The sequence below is a fragment of the Eucyclogobius newberryi genome, unplaced genomic scaffold (assembly GCF_026437365.1).
Source record: "Eucyclogobius newberryi isolate DKJ021-1_F unplaced genomic scaffold, fEucNew1.0.hap1 SCAF_12, whole genome shotgun sequence".
Lineage (NCBI taxonomy): Eukaryota > Metazoa > Chordata > Actinopteri > Gobiiformes > Gobiidae > Eucyclogobius > Eucyclogobius newberryi.
The window spans coordinates 5,686,671-5,708,604 of NW_027315746.1; the positions used below are offsets into that span (position 1 = coordinate 5,686,671).

Sequence of the window (21,934 nt, forward strand, 5' to 3'; positions counted from 1 at the left end):
ATTTTGTTCATTATAAACCACAATATTGATCTAAAAGAACAAATTATCATGAAAAAACAACTTTAATGACGATCGGCTGCTTGTGAAATGAACAGCAATAAACATGAACGATCAGAAAATGTCGTCAGGTATAAGCTAGCTTTACCCGACAGTCGTTTGAATAGAGCCGCGGAAACGTCACTGGGAAGAGGTGGGGCTTATCAGATCTGCAACAGGAAGTCAATGGACATGTTTCGATTATTACGCTGTTTTAGGTCGATATTGTGGTTTACAGTGAGTGAAATGTAAAATACTGATGTGCGTACTTTATAATTTAATACTAAAAAACTGAAATGATAATACGTCTCATATAGAACAGACAAACCATTGACTTCCCCGATATTTCATTGTCACAACTTGTTATTATCGTTGAGAAATGCCTACGTGATATTTTTGAACAGTTCTACGCTAAATATTGAGCTGTGGGCGGGGCTAGGGGGTGGGTGAAAACAGACAAACAATAGACTTGATGATGACCCGATATTTCACTGTCACGAGCAGCAGATTTTCAACTACTTGTTATTATCGCTGAGAAATGCCTACGTGACATTTTTGAACAGTTCTACGCTAAGTATTGAGCTGTGGGCGGGGATAGGGGGTGGGTGAAAACAGACATTTTCCGAGCACTCGAGCCTCAAATGCAGGACAATACAGGAAGTGTTCGCTCAGAATATATATAAGTAAGCTAATGATGAGGAAGCGCGTTCAGTCGTGCGTCTCCTTTAATGGTACGTGGTGTTTTTCAGATTGTATTTACGCCGAAGGGAAGACGCCGGGCGAAGACGGAAGATTCGAGCAGAGCGGTTTCTTCTCAAAGCCCTGCGCGCCTCACTCCACTGGTACGACCCAGGTTTAAAGTTTAGAGTTCATGTCGTCTGAGTTCTCCGAGGGTCATGACTGCCCCCTAGTGTCAGGATTCTGCAGGATTTAAATACGCTGAAACTGAAACTTTGACAGTTTTGATCTGGTTGTAGCTCGCTCAACACGATGCATTATGGGATATGGCTGTTATGTACTGCTATAGCAATATTATTTAGATTTAAAAAATAATAATGTATTGCAATAATTTCAGATAGATTGAAACAAAATGTGTGCGCCTTTATTTTGTAAAAACATTTTCATTTTCATTTTCATTTTCATTCTAAAAACAGTACATTTTTGTCTGATGGAGGATTTTGACGTTATTTTGATCTGTTCATTTAGTTGCTGTATCGATTATTGTGATTTTTTAAACTCGTTGATTATGTTTTTAGAGGATTGTGGTTCTTTTTTTAAGACGACAAAGCAGAAAACCACAACACGCGTCACAGTCTGCCGTGTGTGTAAATGATGTGGTTGTGATGTTGTTGTCATGTGGTTCTGATGTGGTTGTCATGTTGTCATGTGGTTGTCATGTGGTTGTCATGTGGTTGTCATGTTGTCATGTGGTTGTCATGTGGTTGTCATGTTGTCATGTGGTTGTCATGTGGTTGTGATGTTGTGATATGGTTGTGATGTGGTTGTCATGTTGTCATGTTGTTGTCATGTGGTTGTCATGTGGTTGTCATGTGGTTGTGTAGGTTTGGACCTGCTCCTGGACCTTCAGGCCGGAGGAGGCTTCAGTCCCGATGAGCAGTTCCTGTTCCAGAGCGCTGGAGTCGACCGCCGCCTCAGCCACTTCTACTCCGTTTACCTGGACTCGTGATCGATACCGAGAGGATCGTCTCCATGACGATGTCCGGACCATATTTCCACAAAGCGTCAGGAATGTGCTAAGGTCTTGGTTGAGGTTCAAATGTGGCCCAAAACCTGATGAACCATGAAATGAACCTCAAAAGTGCAGAAATGTCACTTTAGACTCTTGGATGGGAGAATACTCTAAACATTTCTGGTTGTTTTTTTTTTTAATTTGAACAGTTTTAATTATAGACATTCAATAAATATTCTAGTTTTGCCAATCTCCATAACAACCATTGCGATATTATAAATTTTTCGATATTCCTCCCACCTCCACACAACATACACGAAGGACAATGGATTGAACTTCATTTGAAAAGCACAATTAAAAAAATAAATATTGACACTACAGAAGAGAGAAATGAAATGTATAGAACAAAGTTTACTGAATGTTTTGGACTGGTCTTGATTACGGCTGCAATGATTTATCAACTAATCGTGACTGGTCGACAATAAAAAAAATAATTGTAGTCATATTTAGATCATCGTAATCATCATCTGGACCAGACAAACTCTATAAAGAGCTTTTATAACATTTGTATTTCAGAACATCAAAAAGGAATCAACAATTTCATGAATAATACGCTTTATTCATAAATATTCTCTATCTAGAAGCCATCTTTTGGCATATTTATTTTTTTGTCTGGTTGATTATTTATTTTAAAAGTCTCTACGTAGCAGGTAATTTAATGTTCCGTCCCATCAAATGTAACACCGTCAAATGTTTCCGATTGTCTAACATATTGGGCCAATGGTTCCAAATAAAAAGGGAACAACAGGAGGGACCAAGCGCAGCCTTGCCTTACCCCTCTTTCCAAAGTCTGTCTTTAAAAGTCTCAATGCACAAAAGAAATAATCGTTTGACTTGTCGACAAATGGAAAATACAATCGCTGACGAGTCGATTAATAAAATAATCGTTAGTTTGCTGCGCTCGTCTCGACCGATATCAGAACTAGTAAAAGACCACATGGTTAGCTACAATTATTCTAAATTCTGTGGTCTGAAATGTTGTTTTTATCATCATTACTGTGTCTAAAAAATAGAAAAAGTCCTGTTATTGCATATTATTCTGAGCATTTTGGTTGGAATCAAGATTGAGATGATTTTGTACCATGACATCACCATGACAACACCATGACAACACCATGACAAAACCATGACATCACCATGACAACACCATGACAACACCATGACATCACCATGACAACACCATGACAACACCATGACAACACCATGACATCACCATGACAACACCATTACAACACCATGACAACACCATAACAGCACCATGACAGCACCGTGACATCACCATGACAACACCATGACAACACCATGACAACACCATGACAACACCATGACAACACCATGACATCACCATGACAACGCCATGACAACACCATGACATCACCATGACAACACCATTACAACACCATGACAACACCATGACATCACCATAACAACACCATACATCACCATGACAACACCATGACAACACCATGACATCACCATGACAACACCATGACAACACCATGACATCACCATGACAACACCATGACAACGCCATGACAACACCATACATCACCATGACAACACCATGACAACACCATGACATCACCATGACATCACCATGACAACATGACATCACCATGACAACGCCATGACAACACCATACATCACCATGACAACACCATGACAACACCATGACATCACCATGACAACGCCATGACAACACCATACATCACCATGACAACACCATGACAACACCATGACAACACCATGACATCACCATGACAACACCATACATAACCATGACAACACCATGACAACACCATGACAACGCCATGACAACGCCATGACAACACCATACATCACCATGACAACACCATGACAACACCATGACATCACCATGACAACACCATGACATCACCATGACAACGCCATGACAACGCCATGACAACACCATGACAACACCATGACAACACCATGACATCACCATACATCACCATGACAGCACCGTGACAACACCATGACATCACCATGACAACACCATACATAACCATGACAACACCATGACAACACCATGACAACGCCATGACAACACCATACATCACCATGACAACACCATGACAACACCATGACATCACCATGACAACACCATGACATCACCATGACAACGCCATGACAACGCCATGACAACACCATGACAACACCATGACAACACCATGACATCACCATACATCACCATGACAACACCATGACAACACCATGACATCACCATGACAACACCATGACATCACCATACATCACCATGACAACACCATGACAACACCATGACAACACCATGACAACATCATGACAACACCATGACATCACCATGACAACACCATACATCACCATGACATCACCATGACAACACCATGACATCACCATACATCACCATGACAACACCATGACAACACCATGACAACGCCATGACAACACCATACATCACCATGACAACACCATGACATCACCATACATCACCATGACAACACCATGACAACACCATGACAACACCATGACAACATCATGACAACACCATGACATCACCATTACATCACCATGACAACACCATGACATCACCATGACAACACCATGACATCACCATGACAACACCATACATCACCATGACAACACCATGACAACACCATGACAACACCATGAAAACACCATGACAACACCATGACATCACCATGACAACACCATGACAACACCATGAAAACACCATGACAACACCATGACAACACCATGAAAACACCATGACATCACCATGACATCACCATGACAACACTACACACAAAAGCGCCACACCTTTGCGTAAAAGGGCGAACAATATTTACATCTCAATTTTCCGAGCTGTTTACGCCTTTGAATGTTCCTCAAAAACATGCCAACATTAGGTTTGGTGCTGCCCCCAGCTGTCTGGAAGAGGAGTTGCACGTCATCAGGATAAACGGGGGAAACTTTAGTGCAAAGAAATGAACAAAAATGGCACGATAAAAGTGATGAAAAGTGGTAAATAATATATGTTTTACTCACAAATAGGTGTTCGGCAGCTGTATTTTTGCTATCGCTGCATCTGTTTAAAGGCTACCATCTTAATATATCTGTGTTTTCTAACTCTGTAACGTTAAATCTAATGCAGAAGCGCTCATAATATACTTTACTATGCATTCTTTATACTGCGAAACATTGGTAAATACCGTTTAAATATGTCTTTGTTATATCCTAGTTATTTTGAATGGGAGAAAAGTGTGTTGTTTACATGTTTACTGCACTCTTTAGTTAAAAAAACACAAAAAACTAAAAATGTTTACACTGATTTGTAGCAAGATTATTATTTTTTTGTATGAAAATGTTTTTTATACCAGAATAAATAATGGTTTGTATTTCTTTCGTGATAGATCTTTTTCACTTCCGGGTTTTAAAGGGATGTAGGGTGCACCTTTAAGAGGTCAAAGGTTAAGTCCTGGTTTAGGCCTGAAATGATCCGAGTTAAAACATGTTTAAGTCTGTTTTTAGTCCCATTTTATTATGTTTTTGTATTTATGAATTAGTTCCCTTGCAGTTTTGATATATATCTTTTTTTTTTCTGCCCACAATTTTTTCAAAATATTAAAACATTTAATACAAAAACACAACACAGAACATGACCAGAGAGAAAGAAGACAAAAATAAAGAACAGAATTTACATTTAAATTAAACTAAGGCTCTCAAACTCCAAAACAAACATTCCAACTACCGTATTTTCTAGACTATAAATTGCACTTTTTTTCCATAGTTTTGGCCGGGGTGCGACTTATACTTATATTTATACTTATATACTTATACTCCGGAGCGACTTATATGTGATATTATTTGTTATTTTCACACACTTTTTTGGCTGGTGCGACTTATAGTCCGGAAAATACGGTAGTCCAAAGTTGGTCAAATTTGTCCAATTTATCCTTTAGTTCAAATGTAATCTTCTTGATTTTAACTTCAGTGTATTCTTTCCTACTCGTGGAAGAGCATTGTACTCACACATTTAAAAAAATATATATCTCGTAATTGAAATATATACAGTATCTTAAATGTTTTGTTGTTAACACGCTCTAAGCTTTTAATCTTCTTTTGCAGATTAAAATAGATTAAATTTATGCTGTCATAAACTTCACGTCACTCAAGTTGCAGTGTAAATCTGTTTATGAAGTAGTATATTTTGGTATTTATCAGAGTTTACAGTGACATCACAACATTTAATTTTGTGGGAAAGATCACAAAAGTATAAAGAATAAAGTTTATTTACAGGTTTGATTACTTTAATTACAGATTTAGTAGAATGTGGACTTGAAGCATTGAAGACTACAAATGATATTTACTTTGAAATATTCACCATACGACCACAGTCATTACAACGTGTATCCTACAACACCGGTTCTCAAGCTGTGGTACGCGAGCTCCTTAAGGTGCTACACAGATTCCTTTACATTTCATTTATTCACCTTTATTTAACCAGGTAAGAACTCATTGAGATCAAGACCTCTTTAGGGGGATTTTGTTCATAACTTGTCTTATTTTTGACCAGTTTTCAACCTAATTTAGACCTAAAGCTCTTGTTTGGACCTTGTGGTACTCAAAAGACCACACATTTCCTTATGTGATACTCATATTTACGTGATACATTCCTGTATTTTGTACATTTGTGAGTGCAACGCTCCTCCTTTTAGTAGAACCTGTTTGTGACGTTTGAGTGAATCACTGACCAGGTTTATCCAGCAGGAGGCGCCATAGGGTCATAACCAGGCCTCTGATATTTTACTGGATCAGGGTCATATTATTATATTACCAGACATATTAATAAAGACCATCCACATAGATAAATAAATACAGTTTTTATCACCTAAAAACACAAACAAAAATACTACTGTTCTTTATTTTAATATTAATTCCTGGTAAAACACAAAACATGACTTCAAATCTGTTCATATCATCATATGATTTCATTCCTGTTGCCCAGACACCGGTTACACATCACTTACATTCAGTCCAACACTGCTTTGAAGCCGCACAACAAAAGCCGCGCTGTGATTGGTCCGCGCGCGCCGGCTCGTATTACGTCATCATCGCGGCGGTTTCTTTTGGCGCAGGTCCGGAGCGTCGAATGCGCAAACGGAGACGCAATCCACGGGTCCGAACGTCCCGATTGCCGCGGTCCAAGTCGGTGATGTAGAAGTCGAATGAACCAGGCCTGAAGTGAGAGCGACGCGCGGCGGAGGTTTGTGTCCGCTCTGAGGCGCCCGGAGCCCGGCCTGGAGCGGCCCGGAGCCCGGAGCCCGGAGCCCCTGGAGCGGAGAGTCTGAGGTGAGAACTTTCACTTCTTCTGCTTGAATCTGTCACACTGGGGATGTCCCTCTATAATATAAATATATATATATATATAAATATACATATCTGTCACACTGGGGATGTCCCTCTATAATATTAATATACATATACATATAAGATAAGATAAGATAATCCTTTATTGTCCACACATGGGGAAATTTCATTGTTGCAACGCAGGTAGATACAGAGGAAAAGGACAGGTAACTTATATACATATACATATCTGTCGCACTGGGGATGTCCCTCTATAATATAAATATACATATCTTTGCAACTGTTTTTGACTTTGACGTTTTTGATCATTTTTAGTCGAACTATTTCTGTACACTGATGTGTTTTATTCGTTTTTAACCTGATACATACATGCTTAGTGAAGGCATAGATAGAGAAAATTAATTAATAGAGAAAAAGTGTGTTTTTTAGGACTGCAACAATCGAGTAATTGTGACTGGTCGACTTAAAAAAAATAAGCATATTTTGGTAATTATCGTAAACTGCACTGCACAGACTCATATACGAATAGAGTAATACACTTTATTAATTAATATTCTCCATGTAGAAGCCTTTGGGCACCATATTTTCACCTTTATTTGGTTGGAAATCCATTTAATTGAACATAATCCATTGATGACTAAATAATAATTAACTGCTGCTTTACTGTTTATGAAAAATCTGCATTTTTTGTTATTTTTTGACATTTTGACATAACATATTTGACATAATATATTTGTTATAAAAATACTTTTTGCATGTGTTTTAGAGTCTAACAATTATGAGGAAATAATAAATAGTCACAATAACTGTCAACACATTATTTTGATTAATTGTTGCGGTTATGACATGATTAATAATTAACAATGATACGTTTTGAAGTGTTTTGTGCCACATGTGACTAAAGCTCAACAAACAACAGAAGAATATAGATCTAAATAAGTATTTGTAACAGTTGCAGTCACATTTAGAAGTGCGCTTCGGTCTCGGTGCCGATTATCACGACGAAACGGACAAATCTGCGGCGCAGACGAGATAAAGACTGGATCAGCCGAGTCTAAAGGCTTCAACTTATCTCAAATAAACTCGTGTGAACGAAGGTCAAAACAAACAAATCTATTCAAATCAAGTGTGTTACAGCTGTGACGAGTTCAACTGCAGCGAATGTAAATGTGTCAATGTAAATGTTTAAATGTAAATGTTTAAATGTAACTGTGTAAATGTGTCAATGTAAATGTTTAAATGTAAATGTTTAAATGTAACTGTGTAACTGTGTAAATGTAAATGTAACTGTGTAAATGTGTCAATGTAAATGTTTAAATGTAAATGTTTAAATGTAACTGTAACTGTGTAAATGTAAATGTAACTGTGTAAATGTGTCAATGTAAATGTTTAAATGTAAATGTAACTGTACATGTTTAAATGTAACTGTGTAACTGTGAGGGAAAGGTGAAGCCACAAATACAGGGGAAATGCCCGTATGCAAAGCTGGAACAGTGAGTGGTTTATAATAAGTGTAATGTATACATTGATTTTTCTGTTTGTTGTGACACTTGAACCTCCAGGCCAAGCACGAGTCAGGTTTGTGGAGAGGCAAGCCCGCCACAGTAAACACACAGGTGCAATATAAACAACCAACATGAAAATACGTGCTTTTATTTTAGTGCATGTTTTGTCTGGAATGCGTTGCATCAGCTGCTCTGCCTGTTGCTATGGCAGCACTGTCCCTGTCAAATGAATCAATAAATCAATAAGATTTATCAGTTGTTATTTCAGCTGAACACCGAAGAGGACATGTGACACCTGCAGTGACATGCTGATGCACCATTGAGTGATGGTGGGAGGAGCCGGCGTAGATCGGCTGCCTCACTTTGTCAGTCTGCCCCAGGGCAGCTGTGGCTACAGTTGGACTTACCTCCACCGAGTATGGAGAGAGTGAATAATGTAATGGGCTGTGGTTGTCATGGAAAGCTCGATACATTCATATTATTATTTATCCTTTTGGTGGCACAGAATCAGGCCATGAACCCGAGTGTGGAGGAAACTGGATCTGTTCTCAGACACAACGGCCTGGCACACTGGCACTTACAGACTGGCACACTGGCACTTACAGACTGGCACACTGGCACTTACAGACTGGCACACTTACAGACCGGCACACTTACAGACTGGCACACTTACAGACTGGCACACTTACAGACCGGCACACTTACAGACTGGCACACTGGCACACTTACAGACTGGCACACTTACAGACTGGCACACTGGCACACTTACAGACCGGCACACTTACAGACTGGCACACTGGCACACTTACAGACCGGCACACTTACAGACTGGCACACTTACAGACTGGCACACTGGCACACTTACAGACCGGCACACTTACAGACTGGCACACTTACAGACTGGCACACTTACAGACCGGCACACTTACAGACTGGCACACTTACAGACTGGCACACTGGCACACTTACAGACTGGCACACTGGCACACTTACAGACCGGCACACTTACAGACTGGCACACTTACAGACTGGCACACTTACAGACCGGCACACTTACAGACCGGCACACTTACAGACTGGCACACTTACAGACCGGCACACTTACAGACTGGCACTTACAGACTGGCACACTTACAGACTGGCACACTGGCACACTTACAGACTGGCACACTTACAGACCGGCACACTTACAGACTGGCACACTTACAGACCGGCACACTTACAGACTGGCACACTTACAGACCGGCACACTTACAGACTGGCACTTACAGACTGGCACACTTACAGACTGGCACACTGGCACACTTACAGACTGGCACACTTACAGACCGGCACACTTACAGACTGGCACACTTACAGACTGGCACACTTACAGACTGGCACACTTACAGACCGGCACACTTACAGACTGGCACACTTACAGACTGGCACACTTACAGACTGGCACTTACAGACCGGCACACTTACAGACTGGCACACTTACAGACCGGCACACTTACAGACTGGCACACTTACAGACTGGCACACTTACAGACTGGCACACTTACAGACCGGCACACTTACAGACTGGCACTTACAGACTGGCACACTTACAGACTGGCACACTTACAGACTGGCACACTTACAGACCGGCACACTTACAGACTGGCACACTTACAGACCGGCACACTTACAGACTGGCACTTACAGACTGGCACACTTACAGACTGGCACACTTACAGACTGGCACACTTACAGACTGGCACACTTACAGACCGGCACACTTACAGACTGGCACTTACAGACTGGCACACTTACAGACTGGCACACTTACAGACTGGCACTTACAGACTGGCATATCACTCCTCTGACCCTTTTAATGTTCCACACTATTCAACTTATACATCCTCAATGTATGTTGAAAATACAGATCGCTTTACTTTGGAACATTCGGCTAACCCAGATCTCCATTGTTTCATATAGTATCGTATCACTTTAGACGCGGTTTAGTCCCGGTTTAGACCCTGATTGGACTCAGTTTAGACCCGGTTTAAACCTGGTTTAGACCCGGTTTAGACCCTGTTTAGACCCGGTTTAGACCCTGTTTAGACCTGGTTTAGACCCAGTTTAGACCCTGTTTAGACCCTGTTTAGACCTGGTTTAGACCCAGTTTAGACCCGGTTTAGACCCTGTTTAGACCTGGTTTAGACCCAGTTTAGACCCAGTTTAGACCCTGTTTAGACCCTGTTTAGACCTGGTTTAGACCCAGTTTAGACCCGGTTTAGACCCTGTTTAGACCCGGTTTAGACCCGATTTAGACCCGGGTTAGACCCTGTTTAGACCCAGTTTAGACCCTGTTTAGACCCGGTTTAGACCCTGTTTAGACCCGGTTTAGACCCGGTTTGGACCCGGTTTAGACCCTGTTTAGACCCTGTTTAGACCTGGTTTAGACCCTGTTTAGACCTGGTTTAGACCCGGTTTAGACCCTGTTTAGACCCTGTTTAGACCCTGTTTAGACCCGGTTTAGACCTGGTTTAGACCCTGTTTAGACCTGGTTTAGACCCTGTTTAGACCTGGTTTAGACCCTGTTTAGACCTGGTTTAGACCCGGTTTAGACCCTGTTTAGACCCTGTTTAGACCTGGTTTAGACCCTGTTTAGACCTGGTTTAGACCCTGTTTAGACCTGGTTTAGACCCTGTTTAGACCCTGTTTAAACCCTGTTTAGACCTGGTTTGGACCCGGTTTAGATCCGGTTTAGAACATTCTCTCTGTGCAGGAAAGGAAAGCTGACGTCACGCTCTTTGTCTCTCACTTCCTGCTCGCTGTGGAGGCGTGGCTGTGGAGGCGTGGCTGTGGAGGCGTGGCCATGTTTTCCTCTGACTCGGGCTGTAGTTTGTCTGTCTGAGCTTTAATGCCATGTCTTTAGATAAAACCACAAATGAGGGACACAATTAAAGATAAATCTGGGTCTTTAAATGGACTTGTTTTCCTGTTTATGAGTTTTTAGCTGTGTCATGGTGTTAGTTTTTGTCTCAAACTCTGCCCTGTCATTGGTCTAAATGTGAAGATGTAGTGGCTTTGCCTGGAATGTTCCACAGTGTTTGCATTTATTCAGTTACAAGTGTTTTTGCTGCAGATGATGTGGTGGCGTTTCACTTCTCCATCTTGAATTTAAAGCTAAAATACTTTGAAAATCCTATATTAACTGTAATTAACCTGGTGAAATCCTCACAGTAGAACCCTTATCACAATAAATAGTTGGCTAGTAATACATTTCAATCGACTGTGACTAAAGAACTACAGCCCAAATCTCTGCTAAATTACACCTTCTTAAAACTAGAAAAATACACTTGGGAAATGCCATTGAAATAAGTGAAATCCTCTGCCGGTTCAGTTATTGAATTTTAATAATCGTATTTATTTAGGGTTTATTCAGTAAAAATGTCGTAAAACAAGTCAGATTTTTTGTCTAGATTTAAGTGGATACATTTATTTATTCAACAATCGCATTTGTATGATTTATGTCGATGGTTTTGTGAAATAAAGTAAACATAACATGACGCGGTTGAACCTGAGGCCGGTGAAACGTCAGAAAATAGATTGATCAACATTACAACACACGTTTTATATTTACTAGATTTGGTGTCACTTTATGGTCACTTTATGGTTCGTTTGATGTCGCACACCCTTCAGTGTAACCATGGTAACTCATGTGTACTCATGAGCCTCTGTTTCCTCTGCCCTCTGACCCCTGACCCCACTCCGAGGCCCCCTGCTGGACAATCCATGAAAAATAACCTTGGACCAGAGCCTTCTCGTTGTGTTTATCTCGTTTTAAAAAAAAAACGTTTGGTCCTACACATTTTGAGACATTTGTGTTTCTTTGTTTTACTTTCATGTCACCAGGGAAATATTAATCTGGTAATTATTTATCATAAATTATGTAAAAATCTTGTCTTGTGGGAATTGTGTCTCGTCCCTGATATTTCATGTTTCATAGTTTGAAATCGTTTTTGTAAAGTTTATAATTGTACTTCCTGGTTGGACGTGAGCACAAATATGATTTACAGTAATTCCACAGCCGTTACCATAGCAACCAGACTGTAAACAAGAGCCAAACTCCACTTAAATGACACAACAGTTCTGATCTGACACACAATAATACTATAAAACACCTTTATTTAGTCCAACCATGGTTTAAACTGTCTCTGTGTCGCACACTGATGACATCACAGAGGGATTCAGCTCCACTTCCTGTCATTTTAAACTTTTATTCTTTCAAAATCTCTTCACAAACTGCAACTTATCAGAAGTAAAACTATGATAAACATTCACCACATCAAACAAAGTCATAATTAGAAGAACATGAGACCAAATGGACTTTAAGTGATCAGAATGAAGGATTATCGGCTTTAAAAACACCGAGGAGCACTTGTGAGGAGGAGGAAACAGCCTAAATACGTTGCATGACTTAAATCTAACCTTATCTTCCGTCTCTGCTGAAGTCGACCTCTGGACCGGTCCCTCGTGGCCCCTGGTGTCATGGTGACTGCTGCGTCTCCCACGGCGACCGCTGCTGCTGCTCCGCCTCCTCCTCTGAGGGTTTCCAGCGGGTTTGCTTCAGCTCCATAACACCCGGGCACCTGGGCACGCCGGCAGGTAAGACTCATGCAACTGTATTTGTGACGCCGCAGGAGTGTTTACAGCAGAGTACGCGGTAAATACGCAGTAAATACGCAGTAAATACGCAGTAAATACGCAGTAAATATGCGTTTGTTTCTTTAGCCAAAACAAGTAAAAAACAACCTTCATTGACTTTTCGCGTTCGCACTTTAGTGTCAGAAAATACTGTGAATACTTAAAGGTGGTATGGAAGATTTTTTTCAGCAAATTTTTTATCATATTTCCTCGTGGCGTGGATAAATCATTTGTACTGCCACGTATCAATCATAAAACAACATGTTGAAATTGGTAACTGTGTCTCAGACCACATGACCCTGACCTGTGGAGGGCCCCAAGGGTCAGTCCTGGGTCCCCTTCTGTTCAACCTCTACATGCTGCCGTTGGGTCAGTTGATACGCAGTGAAAATGTGTCCTATCACAATTATGCAGACGACACTCAGATCTATGTTTCACTATCGACAGGTGAATATGGACCAGTGGATTCACTCTGTCACTGCATCCAACAGATCAGTTTGTGGATGCAAAACAACTTTCTCCAGCTGAACTCAGACAAGACTGAAATAATCGTTTTTGGCTACAGAAACAAAGAGAAAGTGTTAGCGGTCACCTCCAGAGTCTCGCTCTAAAACCTACAAACCAAATTAGAAATCTGGGGGTAATAATGGACTCAGACTTGAACTTTAATAGCCACGTCAAATCAATAACATCAGCAGCTTTTTACCATCTAAAAAACATTGCCAAAATCAAAAATATACTGTCAAAACCAGATTTAGAGAGACTTATCCACGCGTTTGTCTCCAGTAGATTAGACTACTGTAACGGCCTGCTCACTGGTCTCTCCAAACGAGCTGTAAAACAGCTGCAGTACATCCAGAACGCTGCTGCTCGGGTCCTGACTATAACCAGGAAGTATGATCACATTAGTCCTGTTCTCAGGTCTCTGCACTGGCTCCCTGTGGCTCAGAGAAAAGACTTTAAAGCAGCTCTACTTGTGTACAAGTCTCTCCATGGCCTAGCACCAAAGTACATCTTGGATATGTTAGTGCCATATGAACCATCTCGGACTCTGAGGACCTCAGGGACCGGCCTCCTGCTGGTGCCCAGAGTCAGGACAAAACATGGGGAATCTGCGTTTCAGTTTTATGCAGCTAAAATCTGGAACAGTCTTCCTGAAGATGTGAGACAGGCTTCTACTCTGACAATGTTCAAATCTAAGCTAAAAACAGTTTTGTTTAGCTGCGCATATGACTGAAAGGATTTTTTCTTTGCACTCTTCTCTTTTGTTTGTGATTTTATTAGTTTAGAAAATCAGTTGGATTGATAATTTTTAATTTAGTTAATTTTATTGTATTTCTGTAATTTCTTTGTGATTTGAATGCATTTTTCCTGCTGTGAAGCACTTTGAATTGCCTTGTGTATGAAATGTGCTCTACAAATAAACTTGCCTTGCCTTGCCTTGCCTTAAAACGCACCTATCGCTCACCTGCAGCCGCGTCAGGCTCGTCCCCACGTTTCCGCGTGCCTAAGCGCATGGATCTATCATAATATAGTTCCCTCAGTGTACGGGGCAAAATGAAGACGAAGAAAGACATTTCGAGCTGACGCAGAAGTGGACAGAAATCTACGGGAGACGAGAGATGCGATGCGCTCCGTCGCGCTAATAAACAAACGCACGTGTGTGTTGTATCAGTCCGCACGGGGAGTGGCATGTGCACTTCCGCCTGCGTTCTCAAATCGCCGAAAAATCGTCCATACCGCCTTTAATGTAGTAGTTTGTGTCTCATGATCCTCGTTAGGTTTTGGTTTTACTGTATTTTCCGCACTATAAGGCGCACTTAAAGGCCTTTTCAGTGCGACTTATATATGGATTAATTTTGGTCGTGCTTACCGGCCTCGAAGCGATTTTGTGTGGTACACGTTTTGTTTCGCTTAGGGATCATCTCAAAATGGGTTGAAGCTGAAAAGAAATATTTTTCGTCTCTCTCTGGACCCTCCCCCCCTCAAAAGACTTAAAAAAAAATGTCTGGCTTCACATAAAATTTTACGCGTTGATAAAACGATAGTAGCTTGATGGACCCTGCTCACCTCTAGTGAACATCCCTGAACATCCTTTGGTAAGTTTATATTTAGAAGTTATGAACTCTCCAACTAATGTCACCTGTCGCGCATGTTTGTTTACTTAATCCACATGGTCCACGGGCCCTAGGGGCCCTAGGGGCCCTACGGCACATCCCATTCAACCCAAACTGTGAGATGACCACATTGAGATGGTCTCAAGAGGATGAGAGAGTGAGTTTCTTGTCAATTGCCTGAGTTACCTTAGACATGTCAGAATGACAGAAGCAGTTCACGTGCTTTTGTCTCAGTGAGAATCTCACGTCTTCTGTGATTGGCCGAAACCTCATGCAGGGTTTTTGTTGGTCCTTCTTCTGGTCAGTGCGTAGCACGTTACTAGAGCGTAATCTCTTGATCATTTGCTGCGCTGCGTCTTGCCGCAAAAAAGCTTTTCCAACTTTTCTGCACCAGCCGCGTCGCGCACGCACCCGCCGCACCCCGCCTGCACCCGCCGCCTAATGTTGGCCTAATGCTCGTTGCTGATAGAGTTTTTTAGCATTTCAAAACAATGACTGCCACAACGATGTAATGAAGCTTTAAAGCAACAAGAAGACAAAATGTAGGTTCAACCCCCCCCAAAACGAAAAACATTACGTCTTTTCAGCTTCAGCCCATTTTGAGATGATCCCTTATTGAGCCTTATATATGAACCGAATGTTTAGACCATTCATTGACAGTGCGCCCTATAGTGCAGAAAATACGGTACTATCTGACCTCACAATAACACGAAAACATCTCGCTAAACGATAAAATGGAAGTGAATTCAAAATGTGCTGTACCTGAAATCTCTTTAAGTCTTAAAATCTCAAAAAGCATTTGAAAATCTTTGTTATTCCTTTTCAATCTGTGGCGTTTTCTCGACCTGTGGCGTTTTCTCGATCTGTGGCGTTTTTTTCATCTGTGGCGTTTTCTCGATCCGTGCCGTTTTCTCTCAATCTGTGGCGTTTTCTCTCGATCTGTGACGTTTTTTCTCGATCCGTGCCGTTTTCTCTCAATCTGTGGCGTTTTCTCTCGATCTGTGACATTTTCTCTCAATCTGTGGCGTTTTCTCTCGATCTGTGACGTTTTTTCTCGATCTGTGAAGTTTTCTCGATCTGTGGCGTTTTCTCCATCTGTGGCGTTTTCTCCATCTGTGGCGTTTTCTCTCGATCTGTGACGTTTTCTCGATCTGTGGCGTTTTCTCGATCTGTGGCGTTTTCTCTCGATCTGTGGCGTTTTCTCCATCTGTGGCGTTTTCTCCATCTGTGGCGTTTTCTCTCGATCTGTGGCGTTTTCTCGATCTGTGGCGTTTTCTCTCGATCTGTGGCCTTTTCTCGATCTGTGGCGTTTTCTCTCGATCTGTGGCCTTTTCTCGATCTGTGGCGTTTTCTCGATCCAGTTAACGAGACATAACTGTCTGTGTTGCAGAGATGTTCCTCCGGTGTAACGCGTTGGTGTTTTGGTTGTTCCTGGTTTGGACAGGGGTGGCAGGTGCGTGCATTTGCCCCAGGGCGACTGTGGCCCTGTCGCTGCCCTCCTCCACGGCGCCTCCTGGTGGCTGCTGTCTGAACCTCTCCGGCTCCGCTCTGGGACTCTTAAACTGGTCCTGGTTCAGTAACGTCTCCGGTCTGGAGGTTCTGGACCTGTCCCACTGTAACATCTCTCACATCCACCAGGGGGCGGCGGACAGAGGTGAGACCGCGGGATACGCTCAAGTTTAAGTAGGATTAGTGCGTTTTCTGTCTCTAACTGTAACTGTTCAGCCACAATGAATAGTGTGGAGTAGGACTGTCACGATATCACAATTTAGTGTTACGATTATTGTGAGAAAAAACATCACGATTTAACGATTATTCACAATTATCGAGACTGTGACCAAACAACAGTGAAATCTTTCATTTTCTCTCATTCTCGTGGTCTAAAATGTCACTGTGTCTCAAGTCTGTGACCGACTTTACAAAACACGGCGTGCACGGTGGCAAAGTGGTTAGTCATCTGTTAGCACTCTCACCTCCAGACCAACGTCACATGATCTCTCTGGGTGGAGTCTGCATGTTCTCCTCGTGTTACCGTGGGTTCTCTCCGGGTTCCCTGGCTCCTCCCACCATCCAAACTCATGCATGTTTTGGGCTAAATTGGTCCAAGTGAATGAATGTGAGTGAATGTTTGTCTCTGTCTCTGTGTTGTCCCTGCGACGAGCTGACCCCTGTCCAGGGTGCACCGCTTTTTTTTAATTTTTATATAAAAGTACTTTACATTTAGGTCTATTTTTTAACTAAAAAAACAAGTTTTGCCTCAAAAATTATCACAATTACAATTTTTTGGTTCTCATCATTATATTGTGAACTGAATATTCACAATTATTGATTAACCTCGACATTCCTGGTGTGGACATCAAACTCACCTGGACTTTCCTCTCGTCACAGGCCCGTCCAGTCTGACCAAACTGTTCCTGAACCACAACAGTCTGGGCTCTTTACCCAGAAGCCTCCTGTCCTCCATGTTTAACCTGACGGAGCTTCACCTGGAGGGGAACCGACTCCAGGACCTGCCCCCGGACCTGCTCCAGGACGCCAACCGGATCCAGAACCTAAACCTGAAGCGGAACGAGCTCCAGTTCCTCCCGAGCTCCGTTTGGAAGAAGCCCAGTCTGACCCGGCTGGACCTGGAGGAAAACCCGTGGGACTGTTCCTGCGGGTTCATGGAGGAGATCGAGGCGTCCCGCCACACAAACCGGTGAGTTACACGGGACGAAGCTGCAGTTAGTGTGGGTTTAATGTGGAATAACAGGCTTTTGTCGACTAATTAAGCTGTGGTTTCTTATGTGACTGTGAAAGTCTATTTATTAGATTAAGGTAAAAATATTTTCAGACTGAAGAAATATCGGGTTGAGAATGTTGACTTTTGTTTTGCTGTGTTCCCTTTTCTTATACATGTGAAAAATAAAAACATTTAAATATGAAAGACAAAATCACAAATTGTATTTACAACTTTTTTTATTCCAATTATGAGTTTAATTGAATTTGGCTTTACTTTATGCAAGTCATTATTTCACATAAAACCTATTTTTAACACGACTCTCATTTGCAAAACATTTTCCAATAAAATTTTCCGAGATTTTACTTAAATGTGATTGTTGTGACTTAAAATAAAGAGACAGATTTAAATATAAATCTATATGTCTATATTTAAAAATAAGAATGATTAATTGTGTTCTGATAGAGCTTTGTGCTTGTCTTGGTTTATATTTTAATTTTGACTCAGGTCGACTATAAAATTAAAAAATATTAAAAGTTTGCTTCATTAAACAAAGCCAGTGTTAAAATATTGGGATTTTTTTATTTAAAACGCCCCCTACAGGTCGGAAGACTCATTGAACTCAAATGCAGTTAAGATAAATATATTTTGAAGTTTACAAAAAAATTCTAAAATGGCACATTTTTAGGTTTATAATTTCACTTCCTGTTTGTAATTGATGACATCACAGTAGGAAATTACCCAGCAACCACTGAGAAAAAAATCATCTGATGTCACAATTTTTTTAATTTGACAAATACAAATACACGAGAGCGACTTTATTTTGTTGAATTCTTTGTGTAAATTCTGCTTAAACTTTGACTGGAATCAGTGTGCCTGGTGTCACTTCAATGTCGGAGTTTTCAACATTTTCTCCACAAATACCTGCTCGATTCATGTAAAACTATAATTTATACGTACAACAGGTTTAAATACACCAAATAAAGTCAAAATTAGAAAATCGTAAAAACCTGTCATGGGCCCTTTAAGTCTATCCCGTTCCATCCTTCTGCTCTTCTCACAGTTCGACAGACCAGGGCGTGTTCGCGAACCTGACCTGTGCGATTCCGCCTCCTCTGGCCGGCTGGGCGGTGTCGGAGCTGAGCGCGGCCGAGGTTTGCCGCCCGACTCGGCTGACGGCGCTCTTCATCGCTCTGCCGCTCCTCATCCTCGCCGCCCTGGTGCTGTGCTGGTGCTGCGGGAGAACCGACGGCAAAGAAGTCCCGGCCTTCAGCTCCAAGAAGAAGAACCACCATCACAGGTCAGTCGTGCGAGGGCAACACACGCCCTGCTCGTGCATGAACGTGTGCGCCAGTTTGCCTCAGGGCAGCTGTGGCAGGAAATCAATGTTAAAAGAGACATGTGCAAAATTTACCTTTTAAGAGCTTTTTAACCATGCTATAATTGCTTTTCCTTCTCATTTACACACTCCGCAACATTGCTCCGCCCACTGCTCTGGGTGTTCCATTTCTTTCCCCTTTAAGTGCCAATTTTCCAATTTTGACTTTATTTGATGTATTTATATCTGTTGTACATATATATATTATAGTTTTACCCCAATCGAGCAGGTATTTGTGCAGCAAAAGTCAAAAAATCTGTGGATAAATGACAGGAAGTGACATCACACCAGGGACACTCATTCCAGTCAAAGTTTATACAGAATTTACACAAAGAAACAACTTTTTTGACGCTTTAAACATTACTTCAACAAAATAAAGTCGCTCTCATGTATATATATATATATATATATATATATATATTTGTCAAATAAAATAAATTGTGACATTAAATGAGTTTTGGCCCAGTGTTTGCTGGGTAATTTCCAAGTGTGATGTCATCAGTTGCAAACAGGAAGTGAAATTTTAAACCAAAAGAATGTGTTTTTCTGTGATAACACCCACTACATTTTTTTTTAGCAAAATTCAAAACATATTTATCTTAACTGCATTTAGTTCAACGAGTCGTCCGACCTGTAGGGGGCGCTTTAACCTGTGAGATACAGTATCAGCAGAAATCAGCGCCGCCGTTTTTGAATTATCAAGTGGTTTCAGATCAATATTGTGACTTTAAATGTCCAAAACGTAAAACAAAGATCCACGGGTGTCATTAATCACTTAAGGACGTAGTTGCTGAGTGGCGAGCTCTCTTTTCTCACGGCAAGAAGGTCGGGCCACGACTTCCTGTGCAGAGTTTGCATGTTTTTCCTGGTTTACACAGGTGAGGTTCTCCAGGTCACGCCGAGCTTACCTAGAGCACGGGGGGCGGGGCCGGGGGCTCCTGACAGGACAATGAAGAGAACCATCACTTTACCTTATACATTCTGTCTCTTTCAGCAACGGCCTCAAACCCCCCTCCAAACCGCCCCCGGCCCCCGACACGCCGCGGGAGCCCGGACCCGAGTCGATCCTGCAGAACCAGCTCCTGCTCCGGCCCTGCTCCGCCCTCCTCAGCAGCACCAGGGACATCTACCAGGTGGAGGAGGAGGTGGAGGCGAGGCTGGGCTCCGCGGACTCGCTGTGCTCAGGCTCGGCGGCGGCGGCGGCGGCGGGGGGCCGGCCGGACGAGGGCCCCGGAGCCGAGCTGGACGCGGTGAGCGTGACCGATGTGCTGCGGGACTCTGCCGACCGGGAGAAGGCCTATCTGACCCAGTCCACGGAGTACTACAGCCTGGTGCCCGGACTGACGCTGGACGACTCGGACCACGGCGAGTTTGACACGGTGGATTTAACGTGAGGATCAGGAACGCTCCGGAAAAGACTGGAAGGACTTTTATAAATGATGTTTTATCCAAGATTTATGTTTTGTTTATCGCTTAAACCACATGTAAGAAAATAATGTCTATATTTGATGTCAGTATGTCGGCTTTCTTTTTTTATCCAAATACACTGTATTCATATAGCACATTTTAAAAACAAAACAGTCCCAACAAAACCATGAAATAGCAATGAATAAGTAAAATACATGAAAATAAAACACATATTTTCACTGAGAACACTTGGATTAGCCAGATATGCTCTCTAAAATCACCTCATTCACGCAGTATATTTGGGGTAAATATGCTTTTTTTTCAATTCTACTCATAATATTGCACCAAATTGTAACAGAAATGGGTAAATAAACATAAATATTTATACGACATAATTATTTGTTCACTAAGAATAGGACAGTTTAATTTTGTATTATTATTCATCTTTATCATTATTATTTTTTTTTTTTTTAAACATGGAACTTCGATCAGGAACAAGACTTAATTTTCCCATTTGGTCCAAATTCTTTCAAGATCAATTTTCAAATTAAATCAGACTTTAATTGTGTCAGTTATAATGTCGGTCCTGTCTTTGATCGTCGGCTCAGTTTGTGTCATCATTCTTTTCTGTAATGGCCTTTTTCCTTCTGCCAAGAGAATGTGCCAAGTGTATCCTTTTATTGTGTCCACAGCAGGAGTTTTGAGTCCAGAGACATAGTCCTGAAGTCAAATGGAACGCCAAAGCTAAAACACTTTTCAGCGCTTTGTTAAAGGAGAACTAAGTCACATTTTACCTTATTAAACATCTTTGTAAGTCCCTGTGACGATTGAATATGTTTATTCTGGGTGTTTTAAGTTTCCGTCGTCGCCCCCTGCTGTCTCTGAGGGGAAGTTAAGCCTCAACCCAAAAACAACTCTCCTGAGAAACCCTGGCCTTTTTTTATATCTGTTTGTGTTTTTGTATGTGATTAATGT

General features: G+C 41.6%; 1 protein-coding gene across 1 annotated transcript in view; it reads left to right on the top strand.

The window, feature by feature from the left end:
- Positions 1–1,727, top strand: part of glis1a (GLIS family zinc finger 1a) — a 33,173-nt gene extending 31,446 nt beyond the window's left edge. Inside the window, exon 9 of the mRNA XM_072440436.1 lies at positions 1,586–1,727. Coding sequence (XP_072296537.1) covers positions 1,586–1,723 — 138 coding nt within the window. The 3' untranslated portion in view covers positions 1,724–1,727. The remainder of the gene's footprint in view (positions 1–1,585) is intronic.
- Positions 1,728–21,934: the final 20,207 nt, after the last annotated feature.